At 43.2% G+C, this 10311-nt stretch overlaps 2 protein-coding genes across 2 annotated transcripts; both read left to right on the top strand.

Moving 5' to 3' along the window:
- Positions 1-5913: 5913 nt before the first annotated feature.
- Positions 5914-6672, top strand: LOC149184879 (uncharacterized). The gene is made up of 2 exons (XM_089415472.1): positions 5914-6007; positions 6095-6672. The coding sequence occupies exons 1-2, from the start codon at positions 5914-5916 to the stop codon at positions 6670-6672; spliced, it is 672 nt and encodes a 223-aa protein (XP_089271598.1).
- An 836-nt stretch (positions 6673-7508) lies between these two features.
- On the top strand, positions 7509-8396 carry LOC149184878 (uncharacterized). Its single transcript, XM_089415471.1, has one exon. It carries the CDS (start codon positions 7509-7511, stop codon positions 8394-8396), a length of 888 nt encoding a protein of 295 aa, XP_089271597.1.
- Positions 8397-10311: the final 1915 nt, after the last annotated feature.

The following is a 10311-nucleotide window of genomic DNA, read 5'->3' as shown; positions in this document are numbered from 1 at the left end:
TTTTTATTATTGAACAATAAGAGAAAACCCTAAAAAACCAAAACCCTAACCCGAGGAGATGTAACACCAAGAGTTTATGGGCCCCGTTGGGGTGAGTTGGACAACCAACTTCTCGAGGTCGCGACTTGGTCATATTATCTCTGTTTGACACTCATGATAGCCCATTGGAAAGATCTCTTCGAGGACTATGACAAAAAGACAATTTTCATAACAAAATTTTTGGCAGTAGATTTCCAAAAAAATGTCGTTTAAGGCCTCAAAACAACTCTGGAAGTTTAGGACCCGAAAAGCTGCTAAAAATAGTAAATTGTGCTACAATTAAGGAAACTAAAAAACTGAAAGATGCAATGGTGGGGGTCCAAGTCAAATTGGTGGGTGGCCACCAATATCCACCTGGATCATTCCTACCCCCTTAGGAAGCAATGGTCCCCATTTCGTTCAATTCCTCCATGAGATGAGGGAAATTCTACTAAACTTGGTCCCTCGTGAACCACTTGTACTGGTGAAGGAGTTGACCTACTTTGACAACTCGATACAATTGGATATTCTGCTAGTGAGTGTGCTTGATCTATGTGTCCATGATCTGATCAGCTGCAGCTTGTTCCATGCAATCTAGATTTAACTCTATGGGTGTGAGTTGTTCTGCAATGTTGGATGTGTCTAGTAATGGTGGAAAATATGGCCGAAGGGGGTCCACATTGAACACTGGATGCAGGCCAAGGAATGGGGGAATGCTGAGCTCAAATGCATTATCTCGCACAGCCTTGGTAACATTATAAGGACCATATCAGAGTGGTATGAGTTTCTGATAAGCTCTGGTAAGGCGTTCCTTTTGCAAATGCAACTAGACTTCGTCGCCCACCTGAAACTTGTGTGGCATCCGATGTTGATCATGTCGCTGCTTCTACTTGGCATTTGATTTCACCAGAATGTCATGGACTTGCTACCAAATATGTTGGATGTGCTCAATCAAGTTATTTTCCTTATCTGTTTCAGACTGGACATGAGCCAAATCTACGTGAGTATCTACAAATGGCATGGCCACATCAATGGGACATAGTGGTTGGAATCCCAAGCCCACCCAAAAAGGGTTGTGACCAGTCGAGCTGTGGAGATCTCGGTTGTAGCTGTGCTGAACATAAGGGAGGCTCTTTTCCCATGTGCATGGATGCTTTGAGTTGTACATGCGCAGAATGTGTACGATCATCCTGTTGACAACCTCTATCTGGCCATCGGTTTGAGGATGGAAAGCTATGGACTTAGTGAGTATGGTGTCCAGCATCGACCAAAGACTGGACAAAAATGTATTGAGGAACCTACTGTCTCGATCTGAGATGATATACTGTGGGGTCCCAAAGTGTACCCACACTCATTCGAAGAAGAGTTTAGCAGTGGCTTCTGCTGTGATATTCTTCTTGCAGGCCACCATAATGGCCATCTTCGAGAACTTGACAATGACCACAAAAACACAGTCATTTCCATTCTTAGTGGAAGGAAGGCCTAACATGTAATCCATGGAGATGGATTCCCAAGGTCGGCTAGGGGTAGGCAGTGGGGTATATAGGCCTTACTTCTCGATGGTCGGTTTAGCAATGGCGCAGGAAGTGCATGATCTAATGTACTTTCCGACATCCTGTCGAAGATTTAGCCAATAGAAATACTTCTCCAGTACTACCACCATTTTCTCGATGCTGAAATGTCCAGCAGCCTGACTGTAGTGGGCTTCCTAAATCATCTTGGCACGCTCGCTTAAAGGAACACAAAGGTAACCTAGGTTGCATAACAAGTCATAATGGAGGTGAAAATTTGGAACATGCTAACCCTCCAAGAGTGTATGGTATGTGTAGCTGAATTCTGGGTCACTTTTGTAGACAAGTGGCCAATCACAAGTCTCGTGCCCACAATAGTTGAGCACGGTTGTTAACGCCATGATCGGTGGTCGAGTGAGGCAATCTGAAACATTATTGGTGCTTCCCTTCTTATAGTTGATATTCAAATGAAATTGTTGCAGGTATGTGGACCACTTCTGATGGCGATCATTCTGCAATTTCCCTTGGGTTTGTATGAACTGTAGGGGTCGGTGGTCTGTGTGGATGACCGTTTCCTTCCCCAAAATGTAATGATTCCATTGTCGGTAGCCCTACAAAATGGCATACATCTCTTTTTCATAAGTGGGATACTTTCAAACTATGTCTGAAAGTGTCTCACTGTGATATGCCACTGGATGCCCATGTTGAGTAAGGACTGCCCCAATAGCATAGTCAGAGGCATCTGTCTCGACCTCAAATGGTTGTTGCAAGTCTGGTAATGCGAGAACCGGTGCCGAGTAGAGGTGATATTTCAACTCTCTGAATTCCTTATGTTGAGATTTAGACCAAAATAATTTTTCTTTCGCTCCTCCCTTGGTGACTTGACTTAAGGGCCAAGTGATATGAGAAAATCCCAACACGAACCTGCGGTAGAAGTTGGCAAGACTTAGAAAGTTGCGAAGCTCTGTCAGAGTGGTTGGAGATGGCCAATCCTAAATGACTTGGATCTTGGCTAGATCCACATGCACCCCATGTTCATCAATAGTGTATAATAGATACTGAACCTGGGTCATGCAAAAAGTGCATTTCTCCAAATTGGCACATAACTTGTGTTGCCACAGTGTTTGGAGAACCTATTGGATGTGGTCGAGGTGCTCTTCCCAACTCTGGCTGAAGATCAGGATGTCATCCAAGTATAGCACTACAAATGAGTTGTTAAATGGCCGCAGGATGTCAACCATTAGCATCATGAAGGTTATAGGAGCATTCGTCAATCCGAAAGGCATAACCAACCATTCGAAAAGGCCCTCCTTGGCTTTGAAGGCAGTCTTCCACACATCGGAGGGTTCGATTGGTACCTGGTGATATCCTGAATTCAAATCGATATTGCTAAAATATTTTTCCCCCTTCAGTTGGTCTAGGAGGTCATCAATCCATGGGATCGGGTACCTATTACAGACAATGATCTTGTTCAGTGCCCGATAGTCAATACAGAGTCTCCAAGTCCCATCCTTATTTTTTATCAACACGATCGGGCTCCCACAGGGCAATGAACTCAGACGGATGTGACCTTTTGGCAACAGCTCCTGAATCTGCGTCTGGATTTCATCATTCTCCAGAACGGAGCACCGATAGATTAGTCCATTGGGTAGCAGTGCACCTGGGATCAGATTGATGGAGTGCTTGACCTCACAGTGCAAAGGAACCCCTGCGGGGGAGGTGAAGATGTCCTTGCACTCCTCCATGACCTTGTCTATCTGTAGTTGTCATGTGAAGGGGCCTTGTCTGGAGGTCATGGACACCGTCTTCAGCTTTCCTTAAGGGCGTATCATTAGGAAAACAAATTTCTCAGTTTTATAAATGAGCTTACTGCATTGTTTTGCAATAACCAAAGAGATGGTGGTAGGTGGTGCTACCTTTAGTATCCTGTACAGCTTATTTCCCAAGGTAACAATAACAGCACGGGGCCTTGATTCATACATAGCATGTCACTTCCACAAGTATGGTTTTCCTAATAATACATCACAAACTTCAAGGGGAGAAATGTCACACAATACCTCAGTCGTGAAGGGTTTGATGTTTTGTGGAAGGCGACACTATTGGCTCACGCAAAGATCCTGTCCTTGGTGAAGCCACCCGATGGTGTACGGTTGTGGATGTGTTGTGGTCAATAAGCCCAGCCGCTTCACAACCTCTGTTGAAATGAGGTTCTTTTGGCTCCCGCTGTCGATAATGAACTGTAGCAGGGAGCCCTTTACCCACATCTGGGAGTGGAAGAGACGCTCCTCCTCCTATGGATCTTTGGGTTCCTCCTTCTGGATCTTCATCGTGGAAATGATGGCATTGGGCTCCGCATCGATAATATGCTTCGCTTTGTCATTCCCCTTGTAGGGTTCTGACTCAGAGTCGGAACATGCATCTGATTCTGAAATCTTTAGCTCGACCACCAGTGACTGCTTGGCCCGACACTCACTTGTGTTGTGAGTGGAGCTCTTATGGAACTCACACCACTTTCCCGTGTCCTTTTTCGGCTTCACGGCACTGTTCTTTGCTTGCAGCTTTGGCAGGTTGTCTTGGGCCACCCTACCTTGGCTTTGTCATTTATTCTGCGCTTTGGGGGCACCTTTCCCTTGCTTCGGATTCGCACATCCAAAGTCTCACTTCTTCTATTTAAACTTTTGCTCGACCTTGATGGCATATTGGTATGTCGTGCCGAGTGAGGAGATGTTCAAGAATTCTATTTCTTCCTAGATGTACCTCTGCAGGCAGCTGTGATATCTGAGTACCAATTGCTGCTTCATATTCTTGATACCTAACTTTGTGCAAAGGGTATGGAAAATATTGGTAAACTCCGGCACGTCTTGGTCCCTTCCCTTTCACAGCGTGGTCCACTTTATGTATTGATCCTCATAGCTTCCAACAGGGTAGTACTGCTCCTTGATGGCATCCTGGAATGAATTCCAAGTGGGTGCGACTGAAAATAATGAACCTGTACTTTCATACTTCTGCTCAAATTAGGTTTCCCACCAATCCTTGACGTGGGGCACTTCTTTGAGAAGAAAGAAAATAATCTTTTTCCCACTGGAAAAATCATGAATAAAAAATAACCCTCTAACAGATTTAACCATTTATCGATGGCATCCATGTCTATCTGACCCTCGAATATGGGGATTTCAAAATTAACTTGTACCTTAAATGGTGTGGCATTTCCAGTGTAGCTGTTGGAAGCCGATGTGTCACCCCTGGGTAGCCGCTAAAGGATCTGGGAAAATTTGTCCATAATCGTGTTCCTTTGTTGCTCGAGGGCTTCTTCAAGCAAGATTTTGATAGGATCTCCTACCCCCTTGTCTTTCTTTTCACCACAATGTGAGGCTGCCGGGATTTGCGATGCTCGTCTTGCAAAGGTTCGACCAGTTCAAGCCCTAACTCTTTATATCCCGACCTCGTTGGGGACATGCAAAGAAAAACAGAGAAAAAAAGCATACCTCTCTAATACCACTGATCCGGATTTAAACATGAATGCAACAAATTACATAGATAACCATAAACACATAGATGCAGTGGAAATAATACTTCATTTCATTAATGTAAAATATTGAAATATGCTTACAGACAGGAATGGAAATAAACTAGCTAGGGTGATGGGAGCTTATCTCTGAGAAGAGATGTGGTGGCTACATGCCTATGAACTACCTTACAATGAGGCTCAAGGGCCTTTTTATTATTGAACAATAAGAGCAAACCCTAAACAACCAAAACCCTAACTCGAGGAGACGTAACACCAAGAGTTTATGGGCCCTGTTGGGGTGAGTTGGACAACCAACTTCCTGGGGTCACGACTTGGTCATATTATCTCCGTTTGATGCGCATGATAGCCCGTTGGAAATATCTCTCCGAGGACTACGATGGAAAAAACGATTTTAGAAAACAAATCGCTGGTGGTAGATTTCCAAAAAAAAATGTCGTTTAGGGCCTCAAAACAGCTCCAGAAGTTTAGGACCCGAAAAACTGCTACAAATAGTACATTGTGCTACAATTAAGGAAATTGAAAAGCTGAAAGAAGCAATGGTGGGGATCCAAGTGGAATTGGCGGGTGGCCACCAATATCCACCTGGATCACCATTCCAGGCAACTAAGGTGGACGGTTTGTCCACATGGAGATATTCTCTGTCGGGTCTTCCGATTAATATATCAATTCCTCCTCCATAACTATATTTTCTAGACATTATGAAATTTTATGAATGGAGAGAGGTGAATGGGTTCTGCGCTCTGTGCTCTAGGGTTTGACATTCTCTGCAACAGCAAGCCACTCTAGACAACAGAAGACCTGCAATCGCCGACGGGATCAGGAAATTTTAACATCTGCCAAAGTGTACAGTACTCCATGGAACCCCCTCAGGGGGAGGGCGATGTGCCTCCCCCAAAAGATGACAATGGGCAGCAACAACATAAGGAAAGAAATAAGCCAGCAAACCAGGGTGAGTATAACATGGATCTGAATTCACAACAGACAAAACAGGACAAATAGCAACCCAAGGTTTGCTCGGCAACATGCAAACCTGTAGCCTCTGAGCGTCCTAAGGTAGAACTTCCAGGCCATAGAATCAACGCGCAGATACAGTTTATGAGAGACCATGCATTGATAGGAAAGTTCATCAGACTGTGGCCGACTGAGAAGGTGCTAAGGGGCTGGATAGCTATGAAATGGCACCCGAAGGGACATATAAACCTACAGTTGGGACCAAAAGGGTTCTTCACTGCCATTTTCAACTGCCTGGAGGATCGGAACAGAGTTCTGGATGGAGGGCCTTACTTCTCTAATGCGGCTGGACTGTATCTCAGAGGATGGGTAGAATACTTCAACCCAAACAAGGAGGATCTCAGCTGGGCTCCTGTTTGGATCCGCCTATATTCGCTTCTAGTGGAATATGGGGAGGAAGACTCCCTTCAAGCGATTGGAAATGTTCTAGGCGAATTCATAAAGGTTGCAGAGGAAACAAAAATCTGCAGATACACCTCCTTTTCTCGTATATGCGTCTATATGAACCTCAACCAGGCTCTCCCAGATGCGGTAAGTGCTTTTCATGATGAAATTGAATGGGTTGAGTTGATTGACTATGAACATGTGCCATTTAGATGCTGAAGATGTCATGCCCTGGGACATTTATTCAGGGACTGTCCTTTAACTCAAAAACCTTCCCCTGCCTCCGGACCGGATTCATCTGAGGCAGATGGCTTTACCAAAGTACGAAATCGCAGGAAATCTCACAAGAAATAGGCCTCAAATTCCAAAATGCCACATACCAACCCCTCCAAGCCCTCTACAAGCAACAGCTTTGAAGTCTTAGCTCGCCAAACTGATCCAAGCTCGGATTCTCCCACTCCACCAGAGACAAAGTTGATGAAAGACAAACATTCGAAGCAGGCAGATCCCACAGTGCCTCACGCAGATCCTCGATTCAAGGGAGCCTCTTCCTCAGATAAGAAAAAGGTACCAGCATGGAATACTCAAGTTATGGAGGTGGAAGTCCTACAATCTAATGCCAGTTTAGAAGAAGAACCAAATGAGGAGTTAAATTATCCACAGATCATGGAGGAAGAAACAGAAGCAATAGATATTGGGGAACTGGACATTCCAGGCCTAGAGCAGGCATGTACTACAAACAATTTTGACAACATTCCAGATGGACAACTTGAGAATCTGGAGGAAGTCCTATCTCGGGCACAACGGCAAAAATGTTTAGGTATACAGACTGGTGGCCCCTGGGACGGAAGATTTATAACCAAAGATATCAAAAAGTGAGGAAGGAAAACATATCTCCAACGAACAATAAAAATAGGACAAATGTTAGTGGAGTCAGGTAGGTACTCCAAGCTAACCATCTACTACAACTCTAATCATAATCCTTCCCAATGAAGTTAATCTCTTGGAATATAAGAGGGCTCAATGGCCTAGGGAAAAATCGAATTCTTAAAAACATGATAAAGCGAGAAAACCCTCAAATCCTTTTCTTGCAAGAGACCAAATGCAATTCAATTGCATTAGATAGATTTGCAGCAAAAGTATGGCCAGGGAGTCTCAATGCTGTAGTGGATGCTGATGGGGATTCTGGAGGCCTGGAAATTGTCTGGGATTCCCGAGCTATCAGACTCGACAATATCCACGCAAATAGGAATTTCCTCCAAGAAATCTTTCACATCATAGGGACAAATATACTCAGACTCTTAACCAATTTATATTTTCCACAGGAGGCATCAGTTAAAGTTGGAATCCTTAACACTCTCTCTGCAATCAACCATGACAGGCTGCACCCTTTATGGATTTCTGGAGGAGACTTTAACATGATTACTAGATTGGAAGAAAAAGGGGGAGGAAGATGCAGAGGAAGTCAAGAAGGGAAACCCCTAAAGGACTTCATTCAGAATAACTGGATCATCGACCTACCCTTCAATAATGGTCTATTTACATGGAACAATAGGAGAGCAGGTAAGCAGCAGATCACTTCTCGTCAAGATAGGTTCTTTCTCTCAGACAATGCTATTAATCTTGGTGGAGACTTTGCAGCTTCCATCTTGCCTCTTTCAGGATCTGATAATTGGTCCATCTCCCTTAAATGGTCACATCCTGGCAACATGATCCGCAGACCGTTCCGCTTTGAGGGTTTCTGGATGTCTCATCCATATTTCCACGGCTTTATTAGTTCAGAATGGAACAATTTTTCCCCTCCACTAGGTTCAAAAATGTTCCAATTCCAGCAAAATCTCAAGCATCTTAAAAGCAAGATCAAACGTTGGAATCACACTTCTTTTGGTAACATCTTCCAGGCTCAGGAAGCCCTCAAGCTAGAAACGAAGCAACTACAGTAGAGGATTATTACAGATGGTCGTTCAGATGATCTATCAAAATAGGAAAAAGTTCTTGAAGCGCAACTCACAGAAAGGGCTAAGCAGGAAGAAACGTTATGGAGGCAAAAATCAAGAGTCAGATGGCTTAAAGATGGAGAGAAAAACACTAAATTTTTTCACAGTACCACAATCCAATGCAGAATGAACAATAACATAACTCATATTCAGAATGAGTAGGGCGTCAAAGTGGAAACGCATGAAGAAATTGAAAGCGAACTCCTAAATTACTTCAAGCAAATGCATCGCGAGCCAATTGTAGATAGATCACAAGCTATAGAAAAAATTACATGAAACATTCCTAAACTTATCTCAGAAGAGCATAACCAACTGCTTCTCAAGCCTGTTGATTTACAAGAGGTGGAACTAGCAGTTCGACAACTGAAAACAGGAAAGGCTCCAAGCCCGGATGGATTTACCTCAAACTTTTTCCACAATTTCTGGGATTTGATCAAGATGGAAGTCTGGCAAGTGGTTGAGGAGTCGCGATCCTTAAGATGGATGTTTCCGGGGGTGAATGCCACATTCATAGCCCTGGTTCCCAAGGTGTATATGCCAAGCACACTTGACAAGTATAGACCTATAGCACTGTGCAACATAATCTACAGGATAGTCTCCAAAATCATTGCCTCTGTTATCACCTAAGAAACAATTTCTAAATTGTTCACATTATTTTGATTGTAAAGGTTTGGTGTTAGTCTGGGTTTAGTTTTCTTTCAAATTTACTTAGTATCTAAGTCCTAGGAGTCTTGGTGGTATGGTTAAATAAAGGTCAAACGCTCCATTCTCATTCATCACTGGTTACATAACTCACACAGATTCCATGTATCAAATTTGTTTTAAGCTTCTTATGTGTTATGAAACTATCTAGGTGTTTTCGTAGCGTAAAACTCGAAATTTACACCGGCTGTGCTACGCAATCAGGGATTCGTTTGGATCCACAGCAAATCTCACCCAGCTATCATATTTATCAAATCCACTGTGTTTACATTAACAGTTGTCAGCTTACACACTTCGTCTATCATATCCAACCGCTTATCCTCATCATTAGGTCGTTAGGTGTCTTGGTACTGGCACATGTTTACAGTTGTACTTTGCTCTACGGTTTTGGTCGTTCAACTAGGCTTTTCGAAATGGTATCAGAGCAATTGAGGAAATGCCCTTCTGGGTTTTGCATCTGTTCTTTGGATTTGGGGCAGTCTAAAACTATTCCTTGTAAACAATCTTAAGCTCAGTTTTAGTTTTCCATGTGGTCTTGGGGATGGGCATCTATTCAACTTCATATCGAATATGAGCACTGGAGAGTTGTCTGACCAGAAGAAGATTTCATTGGGTACAAAAGCTATCACCTTGAGGACTTTTCACTCTAGGAACACAACACATGTTTTTGCAGCATCAGACAGGTCGACAGTTATTTACAGTAGCAATCGGAAGTTACTGTATAGCAATGTGAATCTCAAGGAAGTCAATCACATGTGCCCTTTCAATTCAGTTTCCTTTCCAGACAGCTTTGTAATTGCAAAGGAGGACCTTCTTACTATTGGGTCAATTGATAACATTCAGAAACTTCATATCCGTGCAGTTCCTCTTGGAGAGCATGCTTGTCGTATTTGCCATCAGGAGCAATTTCGCACCTTTTCCATTTGCATTGTGAAGTATTCTCAGACAAATATTGAGGAGACTGAAACACACTTTGTGCACCTATTAGATGATCAGAAATTTGAAGTTCTTTCATAATATCAACTTGATACTTATGAAAATGGATGTTCCATCCTCAGTTGTTCATTTACAGATGACAACAATGCTTATTATTATGTTGGGACAACATATGTATTGTCCGAGGAGAACGAACCTAACAAGCGCTGAATTTTAGTATTTT

Source organism: Pinus tabuliformis, chromosome 3_2 (assembly GCF_031772625.1).
Source record: "Pinus tabuliformis cultivar Carrire ecotype Pingquan chromosome 3_2, CPIR1, whole genome shotgun sequence".
NCBI classification, from domain to species: Eukaryota; Viridiplantae; Streptophyta; class Pinopsida; order Pinales; family Pinaceae; genus Pinus; species Pinus tabuliformis.
Note: the sequence above shows the minus strand (reverse complement) of the source record. Positions and strands in the feature narration are given on the sequence as shown.

What these genes read in the sequence shown, in the direction of transcription:
- LOC149184878 (XM_089415471.1), top strand. Translation starts at nt 7,509, where the DNA reads ATGATAAAGCGAGAAAACCCTCAAATCCTTTTCTTGCAAGAGACCAAA.
- LOC149184879 (XM_089415472.1), top strand. Translation starts at nt 5,914, where the DNA reads ATGGAACCCCCTCAGGGGGAGGGCGATGTGCCTCCCCCAAAAGATGAC. An exon ending in AAATAAGCCAGCAAACCAGG is followed by an intron (nt 6,008 to 6,094) that starts GTGAGTATAACA and finishes GCAAACCTGTAG; the next exon opens with CCTCTGAGCGTCCTAAGGTA.